Source organism: Camelina sativa, chromosome 3, assembly GCF_000633955.1.
Source record: "Camelina sativa cultivar DH55 chromosome 3, Cs, whole genome shotgun sequence".
Lineage (NCBI taxonomy): Eukaryota > Viridiplantae > Streptophyta > Magnoliopsida > Brassicales > Brassicaceae > Camelina > Camelina sativa.
In genome coordinates this window covers 5,400,181-5,422,320 of record NC_025687.1, presented here as the reverse complement: position 1 = coordinate 5,422,320, position 22,140 = coordinate 5,400,181, and the positions used below count along the sequence as shown (strand labels likewise).

At 35.2% G+C, this 22,140-nt stretch overlaps 4 protein-coding genes, 1 long non-coding RNA gene and 1 pseudogene across 5 annotated transcripts; 3 read left to right on the top strand and 3 right to left on the bottom strand.

The window, feature by feature from the left end:
• LOC104778688 lies at positions 76 to 1,214 on the top strand (annotated as a pseudogene).
• LOC104778687 lies at positions 6,344 to 8,593 on the bottom strand. The gene is made up of 5 exons (XM_010503135.1): positions 7,826 to 8,593; positions 7,562 to 7,741; positions 7,073 to 7,487; positions 6,472 to 6,992; positions 6,344 to 6,394 (listed from the first exon to the last, which is right to left on the bottom strand). The coding sequence occupies exons 1-5, from the start codon at positions 8,591 to 8,593 to the stop codon at positions 6,344 to 6,346; spliced, it is 1,935 nt and encodes a 644-aa protein (XP_010501437.1).
• LOC104771028 lies at positions 12,226 to 12,869 on the top strand. Its single transcript, XR_764704.2, has 2 exons — positions 12,226 to 12,337; positions 12,550 to 12,869. It is a non-coding gene; the product is annotated as an uncharacterized LOC104771028 (long non-coding RNA).
• LOC104771017 (flavin-containing monooxygenase FMO GS-OX-like 1) lies at positions 13,102 to 15,317 on the bottom strand. The gene is made up of 5 exons (XM_010495496.2): positions 14,750 to 15,317; positions 14,583 to 14,653; positions 14,339 to 14,482; positions 14,036 to 14,254; positions 13,102 to 13,725 (listed from the first exon to the last, which is right to left on the bottom strand). Exons 1-5 carry the CDS (start codon positions 15,291 to 15,293, stop codon positions 13,297 to 13,299), a joined length of 1,407 nt encoding a protein of 468 aa, XP_010493798.1. The 5' UTR covers positions 15,294 to 15,317; the 3' UTR covers positions 13,102 to 13,296.
• On the top strand, positions 15,743 to 17,890 carry LOC104771000 (WEB family protein At1g12150-like). The gene is made up of 3 exons (XM_010495473.1): positions 15,743 to 15,830; positions 16,063 to 16,258; positions 16,397 to 17,890. Exons 2-3 carry the CDS (start codon positions 16,091 to 16,093, stop codon positions 17,867 to 17,869), a joined length of 1,641 nt encoding a protein of 546 aa, XP_010493775.1. The 5' UTR covers positions 15,743 to 15,830; positions 16,063 to 16,090; the 3' UTR covers positions 17,870 to 17,890.
• Positions 17,883 to 20,280, bottom strand: LOC104771010 (flavin-containing monooxygenase FMO GS-OX5-like). Its single transcript, XM_010495485.2, has 5 exons — positions 19,695 to 20,280; positions 19,544 to 19,614; positions 18,857 to 19,009; positions 18,557 to 18,775; positions 17,883 to 18,460 (listed from the first exon to the last, which is right to left on the bottom strand). Exons 1-5 carry the CDS (start codon positions 20,236 to 20,238, stop codon positions 18,065 to 18,067), a joined length of 1,383 nt encoding a protein of 460 aa, XP_010493787.1. The 5' UTR covers positions 20,239 to 20,280; the 3' UTR covers positions 17,883 to 18,064.

The window sequence follows — 22,140 nt, the reverse complement described above, 5'->3', positions numbered from 1 at the left end:
AATTTTTCAACATCTTATTATATATATGTTGGGTTATGTTTGTTATTATAGCTTCGTTGTTAAATGAAAGACCAAATGACGCATGTAATGCTTCCGTGGGAATTGGTAGAAGAGATACTCTACCGTGTTCCACCTCTATCTCTTATAAGATTTAGAACCGTCTGCAAACAATGGAACGCATTCTACAATGAGAAGACGATCATGAACAAAAAATTGGCTTTCATCTGTCCGCAGTTTCTTTTGTGGACCAATTCCAAGATTTATTCTTTAGGCATCAATTTCAACAATGATCCAAAGATTGAGATGCGTGAGTTACTCTTGGATATTCCTTTTTCGAAAGATCATTTGACTACCCATTTTCTGCCTTGCGATGGTTTATTGTTTCGTAATTCGTGGTTGTGGGAACGTGCGGTTGCGGTTTGGTCGTTTGGAACCCGTGGTCAAGAAAGAGTAGAAGGATCGAGCATAAGGACGCAAGGTTCACATTTTGTGGCATAGGATACGATAGTGGTAGACCCGAAAAGGGTCACAAGATCTATGGGTTTAGTATTTGTGAGCGAAATGTTAATGAACCCACCACCTCTCAGCTTTATCGGAAATTTGCTATCTACGAGTTCCAAACCAACGCGTCGAAGTATATTAAAGCTGATCCCGAAGAAGAGAACACCACATGGGAAACTTCATTGTATAATAACGTGTCTTTGAATGGAAATATGTATTGGCCTACTTATAGCCTAGAGACCGGTGAATATCTTATCAAAAGTTTCGACTTTTCCAAAGAGATATTCAAAATATATTGCGTTCTACCGTGGAAGATTGATTCTTCTAATTATCCTATCCTCTCTGTTTTTAGTGGGGTTCGGCTATCAGTGTTACATACATTCATAAAGCCATATGACATCGAGATTTGGGTGACAAAGAACAAGATTAATGAGGATGTGGAGAATGTAGTGTGGATGAAGTTCATGACAGTTTCAAGACCTATTACTAAGGATTATTATCCAAGTTACTTCATCGATAATGTCTATGGAAAAAGACTCGTCATGTGTTGTGGGGACGAAAATGGCAAGGCTTGCATTTATATTTTGAGGGGTGATACGTCCAAGAAGATTCAAATAGGTTTTGATTCTAATCACCGTAGTCATTGTGTCTATGGTCCCAATATAGGTCCAATTCCTTCAGAGAGTTCGGATCAAGCGACGAAGAAAAATTAATTAGAACTTCTTTGGTTATATTATATGGTTAGTGAGTTAAGACATCGTCCATATGCGCCTATTTTGATCTCAAATCCTTTGGATCATGAGAAGAACAACTTTAAGAGTTTGAAAAAGTTCGTTTTTTATTCGATTCGTGTGTGCATTTTTTATAATAATATTTTATTTATATTATTATAAAAATTATAATTACTATTTTATAAAATTATATACAAAAATAATATATTAGATTACGAATTCTGATATGAAAATAAATGTAATTACTAATTTTTGTAAAATATATTACTTTGATATACAAAGCGCAGGTTTCAGTGATGAGGAGATGAGCATATAATAGCGCAACAAAAGATAAACGTTTTGAATCATTCGAATGATTGCTTCCACCCATAGGTCTAAATACTTTTAAATATATATCATCAATAGTTCAAGAACTGTGTATATTTTTTTGGACATCAATATTAACTACTTTTTTGTATCATCCTCTCTTAATCTTTGTATCCAAATAAGTCCCAACTAAATTCTCTACAATCCTTGCAACCAAACACAATCATTTCTTTATATGCTAATATTAATTTCCTAAAATATATATACCTAATTTAAATCAATATGTTTGATTAAAATATAATTTTCCTTTCACTTTTATTTAATTTTATATTTAGTTTTTTAATTACTATTTAAAAAATAAAGTTAATAGAATATTTAGATTTTTTCATCATATTATGTGATTTAAATTTTTATAAACAAATATATATTTTATTTGATTTGATTTGAAGTACAGTTTTGTGCCATCACTTTTTGTCTACTTCGGGTCGGGTTTTAAGTAAAATTATAACTGATTCAATTATTTGGATCCTACTTAATATGCTGAATATTTTGGGACGATTTGTTATTAATTACATACCTATAATATAACAACCAATCAATGCTCATTGTAACTTAGGAAATATCTAATTTGCATTTTATAAACTTAGGAAATATCTAATTTGCAATGTCAAATTTTTAGGGCCGAGTTTGACAAAAAGAATTAATAGAACAAATTCTGTAATCACATCCCTATAATATAACAACTAATTCAAATTAATAAATATCTTAGGATAGATCTAATTTGCGTTTAATAAACATTTACATATTTGATAAGATTGTATTAGCTTTAAATGTACACTATCAATCTAATAATATCAATTGAGAATCAAAATAAGAATATGCCAAGATGTGTTCATTATAAATTATATTAATCAAGTTAATATTAGTGTCATATTTTAATATCACTAACATAACATTATAATAGGTGCTTCTCTCACATACTATTAATTAAGTAATGAACTCATGCATAATCAACTACATTTTATATCAAAAAAAATAATTACATTTTATATTAAAAAAATAATAGACCCATGGTATAACACGGATAAAACCTAGTTCTAGTACAATGATATAAACGATTACAACCAAACATATGTGAAATGCATGGAATCTTGTAAAGATTCAAAAACTCAATAGAGCTATGTTCATGCATGTGGTCCGGTTCTTGATAAAAATGAAAGCTCAGTAAGGCTAAGACTGACTTACAAATGTGGACACTATAACAAACTCCTAATATATAACTTAAATTCAAAAAGTGCAGATGGTGGGGTACGTAATGTAATGTAACTTGAATTCCACAAACATGACGATGATCAAATAAATCATTTTTAGTCAACAATATATACACGCAAAGTCGCAAATCACAAAATCATTATTATAATAAAAAAGGAAAATATTATATTTAATTTCTAAAAAAATAACACATTATAAATGGTGCTTTTGTTGTTATTAAAGTTTATAAATGATGTTTAAATGCAAGTGTATACAAATCATGCATCTTATTTAACTTTTTTTTTAAAGATATATCTACTAATGAATTGAAAACAATATTGGCAGATAAAATAACTCTTCTTACATAACAATTAACCTGTACAACTTTATTTTCCTTTGTTAAGTCTTCTACAAAATAATGGAAATGATATTCCACGTATTACCCAAGCTAGCTAGACCAAAATATAATCTTAATATTGCGCCATTAAAAAGAAGAAGAAAAAGAAGGAAAAAAATAAAAAATAAGAGAGAGGGCATAATTCGAGTTTTGAGTTTGTGTCACTCGAAAGTCAGAAACCAATCTTTTGTTTTTTTTTTTTTTTTTTTTTTTTTTTTTNAATTTTATTAAGAGTTAATTAAGAGATAAGCATTTATTTTTATAGGTATTGTTCAATTAGGACTTTTTGTCCATGCTTCCATATTTAGACATTATTTTTACATTAAAATGACGAAATTGCCTTCTAAAAACTGCAAACATCAAACTCTTCAATCTTTCTGCCGCAGGCCCGCAGCCTCTGTCTCTCTCTTCTGTGATGAATAACTTCAACCGCTGGAAATCGAAAGAAAAACAGAGTAATACTCTAATACAAGACCCCTTGATCTCCGTCGTAGCCTCTCTCTCTCTATGATGATTATGCTGATTGTGATTGGTTAAAAATGTTGTTGATGTGGATGAGAAATTTCAGAAATTAAAACCTTTTGAAATTTCAAAACAAAAAATGAAAAGTAACTTTTCATTTTTTTTCCCTTGGGTTCACCAATTACTAGTTTTCTTATGGTTTAGTTTTCATCAATGGGGTTTCGTGTATCCGATTTTACTTTTTTGTGTTTGATCGATTCATGATGGTGGTTTGATGTATTTTTTGGTTCCTTCGGTTTGAGAATGAAGAAATTGGGATTTATATGTAATTCAAGTGATGGAGCTTTCGCCTCTTAAGTTCAGATTTGAGTTGTCTAGATGGAGAATTTTGTTTCATGATCGAAGAGAGAGTTTCTTCTTCAAGTACTGATTGAGTTTCTGATGCAATTTAAGGAAAACTTGGTGACTGGAGGTCTTCGACATCGGAACATGTGGCCGGCAGTGAAAGATGATAGTTGTTGAGCTGTCTCTCTTCCTCTTATCTCAATAACTAGCCAAAACTAAATTAGGTTTTTTGCCTCACCAAAAAAGCCTAAATCTATAAGCATGGATAACAATACTCTATTTCAAAGATTTTGGCTAAAAAAGCCCAAATCAACAATAACCCCTTTTATTAGAGCTTGTTTTGGAACCAAGGATAAATTACTTATGCCCAAAAGAGGGACATTTAAGCCGGCGGACAACTAAAAGTCCTCAAAGTCAACTGCCGAAGAAAAAGAAAATCTCTGGAACTAAGCCCTATCGAAGGGAGACCATAAACTGAACTAGAAATACAAACAGATAATATCGAAACCAAATCGAAAGAGGACGGCTCCTTAAACAATGAGCAGAGATAACAAGGCAAATAACCTTAAATATGGAAGAACCAAGAGAGCCGAGAAACTTCTTCTTCTGAAACACATGCGCATGCGGTTTATCACGGCCGCCCACGGCCAATCTGTAGATAACACCTACCTCCTCCTATCATGGTAAGAGCCAATCTCTCGAGAACAAAGACATCATAACCCGGCAAGCAAAGAGCACTCATAGAAGTTCATAGAGACTCAAACAAACTCCCAAATGCGACGACGACGACGACTGATGCGTCTCATTACATCTAACTAGAATCCTTCAAAAGGCGATCATATTTAAACAGATCATGAAGGCTGGAACAAGGAGCAAAGCAAAACTCCTCAAAGTTAACACACGCCACGAACACCAAGAACCAGATTACCAACCAAACACTAAGAACGAAACCTCTGTTAAGAAAGGAGTCGAGCCTAACAGGAACCACAAACTAAATCAAAGTGACAAGGTCTGAGAGAATAGGCAAATGCTAAACGGAACTGATAAGGATCCTCAGCCATCCCATATCTGCGGCATAAAAACGAAAAAAACACAAGAGAGGTGTATAACTACGAAATCAACACAGACACAAGGGAAGAAATGGAATAAAATATATAGTTTTATTAATTATTCCATTAACATAGTTTTAAAAGAAAATGTATCGATTTCTACAAAATTAACTATTGCATTTATGTACGGACCGACGTACTATTTCCCCCTCAGAACTATCATATCGTTCCAGTTTCCCATCGATCTTTGCCTTCTTACTAGTTCTCCTTCGGACTTATCCTCCCCGACTATTTCCCCATGAATCCATACTTATACGCTTATTTCCCCATCGAACTGGGATTACACGGTTTTGGTACAAAACCCGACAGAAAACCATCTCAAACCGGTATGAAACCAATTTATAACCCGGGAAACAAATACAACCCGACCCGATTTCTTCTTCTTCTATTTTAAATCGAGAAAAAGAACTATGAACCCTAAAATCGAATTTGTAAAGAAAACCTCTCTCGATTTCTCTCAATATAATGAGCAATGTCTCTGGATCTTCGAGCTCTTCGACAAATGTCCGCGAAAGAGGAAGAGTTATTGGTGTACCTAAGAGATGTTGGTGTGGAGAAGCAATTGTGGCCAAAACTTCCAAATCCGACCACAACCCAAATCGACGATACTTTCGTTGTGTGTATGCAGCTGGTAATAAGGTAATGACAATCATGTTTATGGTCTACACTATTACTAACTCGGTTCTAAACGATAATGACAATCAATTGTCTATGGTCTAGCTTATGAATGACAATCACATTTTCAAGTGGATTGATGAGGCTTTGTTGGATGAGGTGGAGAAAATGAAAGAGTTCATATCAGAGACAATGAAGGTTGAGAAGAAGATGCAAATTGAGCTTGCGAAGAAGATGGAAATGGAGCTTGAGAAAGAGATATTTGAGAGGATTGAAGATGTGAAAGCTGAATTCAAATCAAGGATGAATAGGATGATAATTGTTTTAGTATTTGGTTGGTTATCATCTTTGGTTTAGTTAAGTTAATGTGATGACATTGTAAGTTGTTAAGGTTCAATGTTAAGCTAATATGATGACATCTTTGGTTTTTATGAGACAAAATAAGGTTCAAAAGAAGAGATGTTATAATTGTTCAAAAGAGACCATACAAATTTGTTCAAAAGAGTGCTTAATAATAAGGTTTAAAAGACACATAGACCTTACTAAGACAAAACAACATATACATATGTTCTGAAACAGATCATAATACAAAATAAAAACACTTTGCCTTGTGCTAATCCTCCACATTAATTCTCCTGAGTTAAACAACCTTGAGTAGATTCCACTTGAGTTCCAACCTACAAATTTAATCAAATATCATAATCAATTTCATGAAACTAAGAACAAACATCACATTAGAAAGTAGATAACTAACCTGTGTTGTATTCTTCTTATTCTTCTTCTTCTGGTGGTACCTACAATTATGATCAGCTGCACCACAAGTCCCACAATGCATGATTCTCTTCTTTTCTTTTGGTTTCTTCTTGGTAGGTGACTCATGAAGACCTTTCTTCCTCTTCTTGTCTACCTTTTCATCATCCGTCCTTGGTGGTGGATGCACACTTTCACCTCCAGTGCAAGGCCAATAGTGTGGACCTCTTTGTGGAACAATCCCCTCCGTGTAATTCTCTTTCCACATGAAAGTTCGGAACCAATGACACACGTAGTCTTCAGCTTCCAATGTCTTCTTCATTATCAGTCCATACGCGTGTTCGCAGGGGATTCCACAGATCTGAAACTTCATGCAGGTACAAGTCCTATCGTTCAAATCGACTCTGTGTTTGTCATATCTGAGGTAAACTTCGTAAGCTCCATTTGTGCTGGGATATACAAAGCATTGAGAAGCTGCCTTATGCTCTTCAGCCAAGAAACGTTTCACATATGAAGTGCATATCCCTGAAAAATATATGAAACATATTAAACTGTTGAATTTAGTACATATAAATGAAAGTTAAAAGAAATGTAGTGTTACTAACCTTCGTGTGAATGAGATAGTGCAGACCGTTTAGCAATCCGAACCATGGCAAGCCTTCGTACAGCTTCCAACATGGCCACAAATGGTTTCTCTCTTGACTTGTTGATTGTGTTATTGAAGGACTCCACAGAGTTGTTTTCAACATCCTCACAATAGCTGTCAATCTTGTGGAATGCCCTACACCAAGTCTTTGGTTTAGTCTTCATCACATCTTCATATAAGTTACTATCATATGCATGGATCCTCTCCAATCTCTCTTCGTAATCTTTACTGTTGTAGCACCAAGCTAGATCCCAGAGGAGTATCTTCAGCCGCTTCTTATTCGGATCATTCTTCTTTAGATTGACATAAATGTGCCTAACACATTTTCGATGCTCAATCTTTGGTAACTCTAACTCAACCGCCTTAATCAACCCCTGAAACAAAGAAAGCATCATTAGAAACTGATCCACTCTTAATCAAAACATAAAACATATCCAACCACACATACCTTTTGTCGATCAGACACCATAATGTAACCATCCCCATCACCTAATTCCAAGTCAATCTTCAGCCTATTCACAAACCATGACCACTTATTTGTGTTCTCAACTTGAACAACACACCAAGCTATTGGGTAAATAGCATTATCAGCATCTCTCCCTAAAGCAACCAGCAGTTGTCCCTTGATCTTTTCTTTCAAGAAACAACCATCAACTCCTATCAGTGGTCTACATGATTTTTTCCATGTTCTTCAAAGAACATCAAAGCAAACATAGAATCGCTTAAACACATCTTGTCCAGCATCGTTCTTCACCGTATCAATCTCTACAACAGAACCTTGATTTGCTTCCAATATCTCAGCCCCATAGTCTTTGAGCCGTTCAAACTGAGTGTCATATTCAAGCTCTATCCATCCCAAATCCTTTCTCCTAGCAGCTTTACATTGACCCCTAGTAACTGATATCTTCCACTTCTCCATTATTGTCTGCTCCATCTTCAAAGGCATGTAATATTCTGGTTCTTCTCTAATCTTATCAAGAAACAACCTAGCTATGACTGGGACCTTAAACATTTCACACTCTCCATTAGGTACACAAATATGCTTGTTCGTGTAGAGTGTAATCCTAAACATCGAGTCATTCTGAAGAGATGCATCATACACTTTCCACATACATTTCCCCTTAGCACCAACACACTTAAAACCGATTCTATCCCTATCATACCTGTATTGCTTCAGGTTACATCCGCTTGCCAGTGCATAGTCGAGAACACACTCTTTAAAAGCAATTCCATTGTAGAAGTTTTGCCCTTTGTACATCGAACCATCACCACGAACGATTCCACACCCCCTTCTCGCAGCACCACTACGAGCACGTTCCTCATACTCATCGTCGCTTTCTGGGTACACGTTATGGCGAATCGATTCTTCCGCATCCGTAAAATCTGTTGCAAACTTGTCTATATGAAATTCATCTCGATCCTCAGCTTCTTCGTCGAAATCTAATCCAATAGGCGGAGTAGTAAAGGGAATTAATGCCATCGCAAGCGGCAAGAGAGAAGAATCGAGAAGAAGAAATCACAAAAAAATCTTAGGGTTCGTTGAGAGAGAAAGGGGAAAAATCGATTTGGGGATTTTTGATTTTTAGGTTAAAATTAGGTTTAGTTATGTAATCGGGTTGTAATCGGTTAGTAATCCGTTTTAATAGGGTTTAATTTAGTTAATAAGGTTTGTGGTTGGTTAATCAAAACAGTAAACCGTTTTTAACCAAAACGATGGGAAGATAGATGAGAAGTTTAAGTTCGATGGAGAAATAGACGTAGAAGTATGGATTCGGGAGGAAATAGTCGGAGAAGATAAGTTCAAAGGAGAACTAGTAAGAAGGAAAAGATCGATGAGAAACTGGAACGATATGATAGTTCCTTTATGTACAGAAATTTGTCGTACATAAATTTGACTTTAATTTTTTCAATTAATTATTTAATAGATTGCTTGATATCATAGAGGAACCTTTCTTTAACGGTAGAAATATATAATTTTATTAATTATTCCATAAAACAAGCATGAGCTTTAATAATAAAACTAAACACACCAATTACGATAAGTTAAATGAGGATCTAGAGAGAAACCATAACATCTTTCATATATTCTAATTTTTTACTCGAGGGATATTCGTCTTCTTCATCAGACTAGACTTTGCGCCTCTGAACAATGAACCAACACACATTACCATCCCTGACAACCACCTTCTCCGTTTTCATGATGTCGTACTGGTCGGCCGGGTTAAGTCTTACGGTCCAGGTGTAATGGCGTGCGATGTCGTGGTTGATGTGAACAGCTAGACCATAGAACTCGAATTATCTTTTATATTTATTAAATTTTAAAATTTTATAATTTCTTATAATTTACAAATATTTATTCTACAAATATACAAAAAATTTAATTGTTAAAATTAACACATGTTGCGACTACATGAGCTACTAACTTTGAAAACCAAGGTTTATAAAAACATAATATTAAATACGCTATGAAATCATTTACCGATTGAAAAACTTAAGAAAATTACATTAATTTTTTATTTTGATTATACTATTATTTTTATATCTTATGTTAATCACTAATTTTAACACATCAAACATTTTTATACTTTTAATCACTTTTTTGTATAAATTTATTTTTACTCTATGATTATAATAGATAATAATTGCATTTAAATTGCAAATATTTTCCTTATTAATTGCGCTTATTTTCCTATTGAAATTAGTAATTTAATAGATAACTTTTCTATTAGAATTAGTAATATAATATATTACTTTTGATTTTATATACTTTCAATAATATTAATGGTAATCTTTTTATTTTTAGGATTTTTTATTTTTTTATAAATAAAAAAATATGTTTACATATGTGAAAATATATCAATATACTTGACACATATCGCGATTATATGAATCACTAATTTTGAAAACTAATATTTATATAATAAGATTAATTAAACAAAATTTCCCAAGAATTAATCACCCGTAGAGATGGCCGCAGTAGTCAAGGATGAGCTGGCTCCACTAGAGGCAGAAATGGCCGCAGTAGTCAAGGAGGAGCTGGCTTCTACTCATAGTCGATTTTCTTTTTTTGTAAGGAGTATTGAAAACAGAGAGACAGAGGAACCAATTTTTATTTTTCTTTTTTTCTTGTGTGTTCATTCCATTGTCTTACGGGCTGTTTAAATACAGAAAATCTGGTGGGTTTGGATCCATTTAGGGAAAGGGGAGAGATCAGTTGTAATTTAATGTGTGTAATTTAATTCTTCTTTTTTTTTCACTCTAATTTTTCAACATCGTTTTTTATCATAGCTTCGCTGTTAAATGGAAGACCAAATGACGCTTGTAATACTTCCATGGGAAATATTGGTAGAAGAGATACACTCTACCGTGTTCTACCTCTATCTCTTATAAGATTTAGAACCGTGTACAAACAATGGAACATTTACTAGTCAAATCATAACTTCAACATTTAGGTCCAAAAGCGACAATGCGCGTAGCCGAGTTAGACAAATCTTCAAAAAAAAAAGCATAATAGTATTGGTGTAAAATATGGCAAAATAAAACTGTCAATTTATGTAAGATACAATACAATTCACAACAACAATAAGAGTGACGTAAATTGAGTAGTAAAGAATTATAGCGCTTAATTAAGAACAAGGACGCGAGCGCTAGCCCATGGAAATTCACAAGAGTCAGTCAGTCAGCCCACTAACTCTCTGATGGACCACACTGGTAATGGGCATGTGTTGGAGCGAAAATTTGGTCGTATAGGTTGTCTTCTGCTCTCTTTTTCTCTTTATATGTATTCTCCTTTTCCATTTTTGTTCATCAGGCCACATTTTTCAACATATAGTTTGTAAATATATTCTTAGAAATATACCACTATTAAATTGGAACAGATTGAATTCTCTTCAAAATTGGTGGTTGCAAAGGCAACACGAACGTGTATATAGTGTGTTTATATTTTCAAGACAAAATAGATATAAGTCATGATAGTTGATGATGATTCGTAGAAGGAGTAGCTAAGGAGAATGTTGAAAATCTGTAAGCATGTACGTATCAGCTTGAAAACGAAAAACTGATATCTACGAGTTAGAAAATAATGAGTGGAAGTGTACAAATTCTTTACCTGAAGTACGTATCCGCACATGTACTGATGTGTCTTTGAATGGAAATTTATATTGGATTGTTTTTGATCATGAGACGACCGATAACTATCTTATCCAAAGTTTCGATTTTTCGAAGGAAGTATATAAAGTTTTTTGTGTTCTACCGTGGAATAAGAACTCTTACAATTTCCCAGCCCTCTCAACTTTTAAGAAAGATCGGCTTTGAGTGTTAAAAAGAGTCACTGGAGCAAATAATATAATTGAGGTTTGGGTGACAATTAAAAAACAAGATTAACAATGACGATGGGGAGCATGTAACGTGGATAAACTTCATGACGGTTTCTGTACCTTTTTCTTTGGGCATTCGTCCAAGTTACTTCATCGATAATGTTTACATAAAGAGTCTTGTCTTTTTAAAAAACCATATATATATATATATATATATATAATATTTTTGTTGAAATAATAATATATTTTTAAATATCGTAAAGAGGCATATTGACTTTAAACCAAAAAGAGAATATATGAAATAAAGAGCGGATGTTTATTTGAACAGAATTAAAAAGTAATAATATGTCGTTATATAAGGTCTAATTAAACAAGCAATGCAGGTAATATTGTCTTACAAGTTACATCTATGTGACATGCATAGGGTGTTATGTTAAATATACATAAACTTTAAGCAAAAAGACTCATTCTAGTGCAATTTTCATTTTAATATATTTAGTTAAAAGATTTCTTTTGTAACGAATTTGCTACTACTATATAAATCTATGATAGATAAACATTTAATTTTATTAAGAAAAAGCAACAGCTGGTCTAGTTAAGTTGGTGGCATGATGTGCAAAATGATGTCTACACAGTTAAAAAAATATAACAAAAAAAAAACGACTCTTTCCTCTGCAAATGGTTCATTATTTGAGAATTAACAATATTTAAATTGACAAATTTGTTAAAAACAATCATTATTATCACTTTGCAACACATTGCTTCTGCTATAAATATATAACCTCCCCCTCATTGCTCAAATATATTCACTCAACAAAGAATCTCATAACACATACAAACTCTTTTCTTCTTCAGCAATAATGTCTAGTACAACAATTATAGGTTCTGAATTGGACGCCAGCCTTGTGGTAAAGTTTCTATTTTTTTTTCCTTTTTTTTTCTAAATGTAAAATTTTATTCAAAAGATTATAAATTTTATATTACTAGTTTTATTTTTAATCAATCTAGTTTGGATTTGGTGAACGATCAGATCATTTATGTCTGTCTTTAGAAAAAAAATGAGATGCAGTTTTTTCTTTACAATTAAGAATGTTTTTAATCAGTTTATGTGATTTTATAGGCGAGTGAGATTGACGTTGCACCAAAGACAGTGGAGGAAGAACCAGTGGTGGAGACGGTGGAGACCAAGCAGCCCGAAGAACCCGTTGTGACAGAAACACCGAAGGTGACTCCGGGTGAACCCGAAGAAGTCAACGTTGATGTCGATGTCGAGGAGTGAAATGGGAAGAAACTTATTGTGACTCTCTATATTACATGATTGTATTTGGTTCATATTTTCTATAAAAATGTGTGTTTATGTCGTTACGGTATCTTTGGCTTTTGGTTTGGAATGATTTGGGGTAATAAAACAAAAAAGTTTGGATTTTTATTTTTCGATAACTGGTAATCGTTCAATAAAAACTTAACACTATAATCAAAATAGGCCCCTAATTCTGGAATTTAAGAACAAAAATAAGCATGTTACATGTACAAACGGGAAAAATTGAGCGATAGAATATAAAAGGACTAGTGTAGTCAAATATGTTAGATAGTAAATTACATTGATCAAAATATATGTGTTAATTTTAACTAGGGAAATTAAAAATAGCTTTTAAGTAATTAACACCTTAAATAACGAAAAATCATTGAATCATTGACCATGTTTACAACTTTTATTATGAATTTGTCCACTAGTTCTCAACTTAACAAATTACTGTTCCCGGTTTGATCAAAAAAAAAAAAAAAAAAAAAACAAATTACAGTTCCCAATATTCAGACTGCAACTGTTCCCTTTGTCACGTTTCAAACATCTTCCATGGATCAACAACTACGAAGAACAATCTTGGTTCGATTTCAATTTGGCGAATTCGCCGTACACTTCTTTAATGAGTTGATCAGCGTCCCATCGATCGCGATAACAATCTCCACCAAAGAAAACTTTCTTGATAGCGACGTTGTATAGTCGCTCTCTCCAAGGTTCAATGGATGCGCAACCACACTGTTCCGCTATCCAGTTGAAATAATCTCTTTGAGAGATCACAACTTCATCCTCCGGTTTAAATTTCCCGAGCATTGGATTCCCTTGAGGATCGGTTAGAAAATGTGTATATCTCTTAGGGATCCCCAGATCTTCAAGCTTCGCGTAGAAAGCTATAGCCTCTTCCATCATTTTATCCTCTGAAGGAAGCTTAGCCCGTCCCGACAGAACCGAAGCAACCCACTTGCTCTGGATTTCAAACATAAAGAACTGAAGTCCCTGGATTATAACAAGTTAAAGAACAAAGATCAAACCAAGTAATGAGCCCAAAATCAAATAAACAATCCACTTATTAGAAGATCTAAGACATTATACCATCATGTAATTCAATAATGTTAATTACCGCCTTATGAATAGCTTCAAAGATAATCAAATATTATCAATAACGTTACCGCCTTATGAACAAACACTTGACCCTAAATTTATCCTAACGTTCTTCTCTTATAAAAGTGTATATTTCAAGATTATCCAAACATTCTAAATCTCTTAAAATCTAATTTCTATCTTAACATGTAGTAATGATACTAACCATGAAAGGTAAACCAATAAAGGAGATCCCAGGGGCAAGTGCGGGTGGGAAAACATGCTTGTAGAGCGGTCCAACACGGTTATCCTCAACAGTCACATAACCGTTGGTTTTAAGAAACGGGAAATGATACTTGTAACCAGTGCAATGAACTATAGCATCAGCAAAAACCACTTTACCGTTTTTGAATACCACAGAACCATCCTTGCGGGCGCGATATATCTACATCAAAGGAATTTTTAAGAAATCAAATGAGATCATATTCATATTCTCAACTGTCTTTTTTTTTTATCATAATTTATCTACCGGGGGATGAAGCCGTAGGTTGTTGTAACCGCTGTACGACTCGGATGTAACCCCTTTAGCTGAGATATGGACTTCTTTTGCCATGCTAGCTATGTCGCTGCTAATGTCGTTTCCACTAGCTTGACCACCTATCACTATCACTACCTACAAACATGTCAAACCACAATCAACGCAGAGATCTTAAACGAAATTATAAGTATTTAAGGAGCTAAGATTATTAAGTAAATAATATAATTGCAAAGACCTGATCTTTGAATTGATCTGGAATCCGATAATTGTGGCTATGAAACTGCTTTCCTGGCCATGAATCTATCCCTAAAAGACTTAAAAAACGAGATAATTAAGAAACTAATCAACCATTAATTACATACTAATCACACTTTTTTAAGTAAACCAAACAAAATTACTTACCAGGAATATGAGCAATACGAGGCTCAGTGTAGTGACCATTGCAAACAACGACCGCGTCGAAGGTTTCTTCGCCGGAGACACCACTTGAGCTCTTAAACTGAACTCTCCATTTACGGCTATCCTTCTCCGTCGGCTCCACACACAAAACCTCAGTCTCGAATCTGACCATCTCGTCGATCTTGAACTCCTTGGCGAAATCTTGAAGGTACTTCAAGACTTCCCTGTGGTCCGGGTACCGTCTCGGGTCGCCTTCACCGGATCTAGTTACGAACGGAAAGTCACTGAAACCCATACATTCTCGTGGTAGATTGGTGCGGAGGGATTCGTAGACGCTCGAGTGGACGACGGTTCGATCCGGGTCAGCGCTAAGTGAGTCAAGTTCGACTCGATCCGTGTACATCCAAAGTCCTCCAACATGTTTCTCACGCTCGAAACCGACGACGGTGTGACCTTCACAGCGAAGCTCTCTAGCCGCTACGAGTCCGGCGGCTCCGAGTCCGATCACGGCCACGTGACGACCACGTGAGGGGATTAAGCTGGTCATAGTGTGAAGTCAATTATTCAAACAACTTGGACTGTCATTAATCAGATTCCTTGAAAGCGGTGTTGCATATTTACTTATAATAATTAAATAGACCCCTATATTTATAGATATTTCTAATTTGACCTCTAATTATGTTTTATGACACTATCAACCCAAAAATCTCTACAATGCTCAGATTCACGTAGCCGTCCATATATAAGATAAATATGTTGTAACCAGAATTTGTTTTATTTTAGTTATTTTTTCTTATAACTGTTTGATGAAAACTTGGGGGGGAAATTTAAATTTTTATGAGTTCTTAAAAAGTTAAAAATAAATTTTAAAAAGGAGATTTGAGACAGAGAGACGTGGGTGCAGCCAGAAGAAGGAAAGGTGTCGTGCCATCAACTAAGTTTCTATAAATAGATCGAAGAGACAAAATGGATTAATAACCAATCAAAAATCCCGTTATTGTAGAGGAAGAAAGAGATTATATAAGAAGAAGACAATAAGAAAAAAAAGCAAACACAAGAACACGAAGACAGAGAAAAACTCAAGGTACGTACATTGTCTCCTTTCGATTCATCTAATTTCTTCCTATCACGCTATTGATTGATGTTATGCATGTCTTCACGGTTTTTGCCATGTAAAAATTCTTATTGTGGTTATTAGTTTTATTGAGTTTATGATACAAAAATGGGGATTATAGTATGACGATCATGTGAGGATTATGATATTGTTTCATCTATGATTCATGTTTTCTTGGGTTTGTGTGAAAATGTTTGTGTAGGTAGAGGCAGAAAAAAAAATAGTAGATAATGGTGAACATTAGAGTACAAAAAGGTCCTGAATCTCCGAGGACGATGGAGGTGGGAGAGATAGACACGAGAGCACCGTTCCAATCGGTGAAAGCTGCGGTGAGCTTGTTCGGAGAAGTTGTATCTAGACAAAGAAGTACTCCAAGGAGGTCTCGCCTTTCCTCTGAGGTAATTGATCTAATAACAACTTAATGGATGGATCATCAAAGTCTGATTAAGAACGGGTTGTATCATGTTTCTAGAGATTTGTTTCTGTAATGGATTTTATGTAGGCAAAATTAAACATGTTCTTTTGATATGTTTCAGAACGTTTGCGATAAAGAAACACAGCTAATGCTAGTCCACAAGGAATTCATCAAGATCAAGCAAAAGCTAGACAACGCTGAGAGCACTAGATCTCGTGCTCTTGCTGATCTTTCAAAGGCAAAGAAGACAATGGAGGATCTAAAAAACAAACTTGAGACAGTCAACAAATCTAAGCAATCCGCTATTGACACCAAAGAAACTGTCCAACAGCGTGAAGAACAGCTTGAGCATGATAAGTCTCATGGCTCTCCTCCTCACCATCATGAACTTGACATTGCTAGAGAACAATATCTCTCTACCACCGTTGAACTTGATGCTGCAAAGCAACAGCTCAACAAAATCAGACAGAGCTTTGATTCTGTTATGGATTTCAAAACCACAGCCTTAAACCAGGCTGCAGAAGCCCAACGTGCACTCCAAGCCAACTCTGCTAAGGTTAACGAGCTTTCTAAGGAGATTTCAGATATGAAAGATGCGATTCATCAGCTTAAGCTAGCAGCCGCTCAGAATCTGCAGGAACATGCCAATATTGTGAAGGAGAAAGACGATTTACGAGAATGTTACAGAACTGCTGTTGAGGAGGCAGAGAAGAAACTTCTAGTCTTGAGGAAAGAATATGAGCCTGAGCTGTCAAGAACTCTTGAGGCCAAACTAATAGAGACAACCTCAGAGATTGATATTTTACGGGAGGAGATGAAGAAAGCTCATGAATCTGAGATGAACACGGTTAAAATCATTACAAATGAGCTTAATGAGGCTACGATGAGGCTACAGGAAGCTGCTGATGAAGAATCCTCTCTCCGAAGCTTGGTGAATTCTCTCAGGATGGAGCTAGAAGACTTGAGAAGAGAACGTGAAGAGCTTCAGCAGAAAGAAGCAGAGAGGTTAGAGATTGAGGAAGCAAAAAAGATGGAAGCTCTAAAGGAAGAGAGCTTGAAACTGGAGCAAATGAAATCAGAAGCTATGGAAGCAAGAAACGAAGCTGAAAACATGAATAGAAAGATAGAGAGCTTGAAGAAAGAAACCGAGACCGCAATGATAGCTGCAGAGGAAGCTGAAAAGAGACTAGAGCTTGTTATAAGAGAAGTCGAAGAGGCGAAATCAGCTGAAGAGAAAGTCCGGGAAGAGATGAAGATGATATCTCAGAAGCAAGAGAGCAAGAAACATGACGAATCATCTGGTTCAAAGATTAAAATTACGATTCAAGAGTTTGAATCTTTGAAACGTGGAGCAGGGGAAACAGAGACTGCAATCGAAAAGAAGTTGGCAGCTATAGCAACTGAACTGGAAGAGATAAACGCGAGAAAAACTGAAGCGGATACTAAGTTAGCAGCAAACCTTAAAGCGATAGAGGAGATGAAGCACGCAACAGATCTGGCTCAGAAGTCAGCAGAATCTGCAGAAGCCGCAAAGAGCGTGGTGGAAAGTGAGTTGAAAAGATGGCGTAAACAAGAAGATGTACATAATGCTTAAGGCTAATTCCATCTGTATAAAACTTTGTTTTATTCGAACATTCAAAGATAAAAGACAATGAAAATGTTTAAGAATTAACCTCAAGTGTTTATCCAATGATAAACATTTGAAGGCTTTTATTCTTACACAACAAGAACAACACAAAAAACACAATAACATACAGACATGTGAATAATTTGTCCAAGGAATCAATCATCATTTTCCGGATTCCAATAACTCAGAAGGAAGACTCTTGATTAGCTTCTGTCTCAAGAAACCCTCATAAGCCTCAACGATGAGATGATCATCGTCCCACTTATCACGGAAAGTGTCTGGTCGTGTGGCAAGTCTGACATAGCCGCCATCAAGTTCCTGAAATCTCCACTGCTCACCAGGCGGTGCACCAACTTGCTCGGCTATCCAGTTGAGGTATTGAACATTACCCGCACCAAGTCTATGTGTGTATCTCTTAGGAAGCCCGTGAGTATCACGCATTGCATAATCGGCAGTAACGTCTTCCATCATTTTGTCTTCTGAAGGAAGCTTGATCCGACCAGATAAAACTGCAGCCACCCACTTGCTTTGGAGCTCAAACATAAAGAATAGCAGTGTCTGATTTAAGATTAGAAAGACACAATTTGTTTAGAGAATATTAAAAAAAAATCTGAAATAAAAGCCAACAAAAGTAGATTGAAAGAGAGACTTAACCATCCATGGTACACCAACGAAGGAAAGCCCGGGAGCAAGCGCAGGTGGAAACACGTGCTTGTAAAGCGGTCCAACACAGTTATCCTCGACGGTAATATAGCCATTGGTGTTGAGAAACGGGAAGTAATATTTGTAACCGGTGCAATGCACAATGGTAACAGCTTGGACAACCTTACCATTCTCAAAAACAATCGAACCATCTTCGTTTCCACTTTTGATCTACAAAAAAAAAACTGAATCAGCGACTCGTCTATAGAGTTCTCTCTACTGAACGATCTACAAATATTATTTGTTATTAACCATAGAGTGAAGCCATAGATTGTCGGACCCAGGAAGTTGTTTGTATGTCTCAGATGGATTCGATCTAGAAGCGATATGGACTTCTTTAGCCACTGCCATTATGTCCCTACTGATATCAGTTCCACTCGCAAAGTTTCCTATCACTACCACCACCTGTCAAAGATTTCAGACCAACATTATCAGATAACTGAATTCTCCTATACATTTCAGACTCAACACCAACTTACTTGAATTACTTACATCGTATATTCCTACTAACCTAATAGCATCGCCAGAGGTATTTTACATTAGGACTCCAAATACTACATGTCTTGTTACAATTTGTTTATTGCTACTTATCATTTAAAATTTTAATTTAATAACAAAAATATTACGATATTAATATAAATATCCATTAGTTGACAAATATATAGATATATAATATATATTCATTAGTTTTACTGACTGTCTAACCAGTGGGAGTGCTCTGCACATCCCATACCGTAAAGAAAATATAAAAAATTCACTAGATATTAAATTCGAATATCATCAAAGCACAATGATTCTACTAATATAAAAATGAGAAGAAAAGAAATAAAATATTTCCTTTTAAATCTATAATGGAATTAAAAAAAATCAAAAGGTGTCGACATACTGATGACAAAAAAACAAAAACAAAAATAAAATATTTTTAAAAACTGTAGGAACCTGATCTTTGAATGGGTCAGGAACACGGTAATTGTGGCTATGAATCTGCTTCCCAGGCCATGAATCTATGCCTGAAAATAACAAATTTATCGTTAATGAAAACAGAAATCACTTCAAACTTTTGGATCTGGTTTTAATAAATTAGAATTACCAGGAACATGAGCAACTCGAGGTTCTGTATAATGTCCATTACAAACAACGACAGCATCAAAGATCTCATCACCGGAGATCCCATCTGAAGTTTTGGATTGAACCCTCCATTTCAAACCATCAGGCTCGACAAGAACCACTTCAGTATTGAATCGAACCATCTCCACGAGTTTGAATTCCCTAGCAAAGTCTTCAAGGTACGCTAAGACTTCTTTGTGAGTAGGGTACCTTCTCGGGTCTCTAGATTCGACGTCGTGTTGAGGCACGAAAGGGAAGTCTCTGTAGCCCATGCACTCTCTTGGGAGATTGGTTCGGAGAGAGTCGTAGACGCTCGAGTGGACTACAGTTCGATTTGGATCGAGGCTTAGTGGGTCAACCTCGCTTTCAGGTGTGTATACCCAGAGACCTCCGACTTTTGAGTCACGTTCGAAGACTACCACGGAGTGATCCTCATCGCGTAACTCTCTTGCAGCCACGAGCCCGGCAGCTCCGGCTCCGATCACTGCCACGTGGAGTGACTTGATTGTGCTCTGTGCGGGAGCCATTTTTTTATTTCTTTCTTTTTTCCGATGTGACGCTATGCATACTCCATAAAATATAGTCCATCTGTTAGTTATCTTCCAGACTGGAAAAACGACAAGACAAAACGTTTTTTTCGTGGAATACCAAAAATAGTATTTAATTTAGCCTTTTTGTCATTTTTTTATTCGTTGCTATCACCTCAAGCGATTTTTGCCATTGCTATATTTTCCTAAATTTTTTCCAATTGTATCATATTTGTTTCACCTTTAAAAAATGTCATATCCATCAAACATAACATATTCAGTTTTACTAGATTGTGATTGCAATTAAATTTCTTTCGATGGTGGATCAAAAGCATTTCTTGGGAAGCGTGGGCGAGAATCGGTGAACAACAGATAAATATATAGTAATGAAGTTGTGGACAACGTAATGATATCTAAACAAATCCACGAAGCTGTGGACAACATATAAAATTTAAGACAAGTCCACGTATTCATGGACACAACATATTTATATTGGAATTAGTCCACACATTTATATAAAGTGACAACATTTAAAATGGTAGACAAATTTTTTTTTAAACGAGTTCGTCTACTGAGTTATAGGGTGTCAAGAAAAAACGATATTCCAATTACACATGATAGACAATATCATAGTAGACAATAATAATAACAAAACAAAGGTTTAGTTTACTGAATTACTAGGTTGTCTAGACGAAACGATTTTCCATATACTATATCTGGTCCAACCGAGTGCAAATTTGTCTACTCCAATTTTTATAACTTCAGAAAGACAATATCACAGTAGACAACAACAAGAGATATGACTTAACTGAACTGAAGACATAATGATAGACAAAATCTAATACAAAATAGACAAATTCAAAAGAACTCTACACTTCATGATAGACAATATCTTTGTGGACAATAATAATAACACACTGATTTCGTGTACTGAAGTTTAGTTTATTGAGCTTCTATGTTGTCCACAATAAATGCTTCTTCAGATTCCAAGTCCATAATGTGATGGGAACTTACTGCGATTTTGTCTACTAAAATTTCAAAGGATAATTACATATGAGACCTTGAGGTGGGGACAGTCGAGTAATCTGCCAACGTTTTCTCGTTGACGGAAGCAGACGGATTTGTTGAACCACTATCAGACCCACTTTTAGAGAGTGACGGCCTACCGAAAATCTGGAAACAAAATTATAGTTAGGGCAAGTTGATTTGTTGATTTGTTTAAAAGAGAAGAGAGCAACACATGGTTTTCATGAGAGAGAATAGGGGAGAAGACGAAGTGGAGGATGAAACGGTTTTCGTGGTTAGGGTAATTTTTTTTTATGTTACTGCAGATTTTGCGAGGGGTAATTTAATATTTCTCTTCTCCTCTCATGTCATCGCTATGACACATTTGGAAAGACTATAACGATTATGGCACATTTCGAAAGAAAATTAACTGTTCATGGCACATTAGTTAGTTTTCTCAAATGTCAACTCTAGGTCTCTTATGCCGTAGCACATTTTTTTTTTTTGAATGTAATGTTAAATTATATTTAAAAGAAAAATAAACGTTTTATGATAGGTAGTGTTTTAAAACATTTTAGAACTAAAAAGATCACAATTTAATAGAATCTTGCTTGAAACCAAATTAGGATGCCGGAGTCTCCGCACTTACTTTGGAACTAGTTACAGTGGGTAGAACAAACTTTGGATGGTTTGAATTTAGCGAAATCACGGTACGCTTCTTCGAGAAGTTGATCATCGTCATACATTAATCATCACGTTAAGTATCACGAGCAAGAAACATGATGAATCATCTTGTTCAAAGATTAAAATTACGTGGTGGAAAGTGAGTTGAAGAGTCGACGTAAACAAGAAGATGTACACCATGCCTAGGGCTGGCTGATTTCATCTGTATAAAAC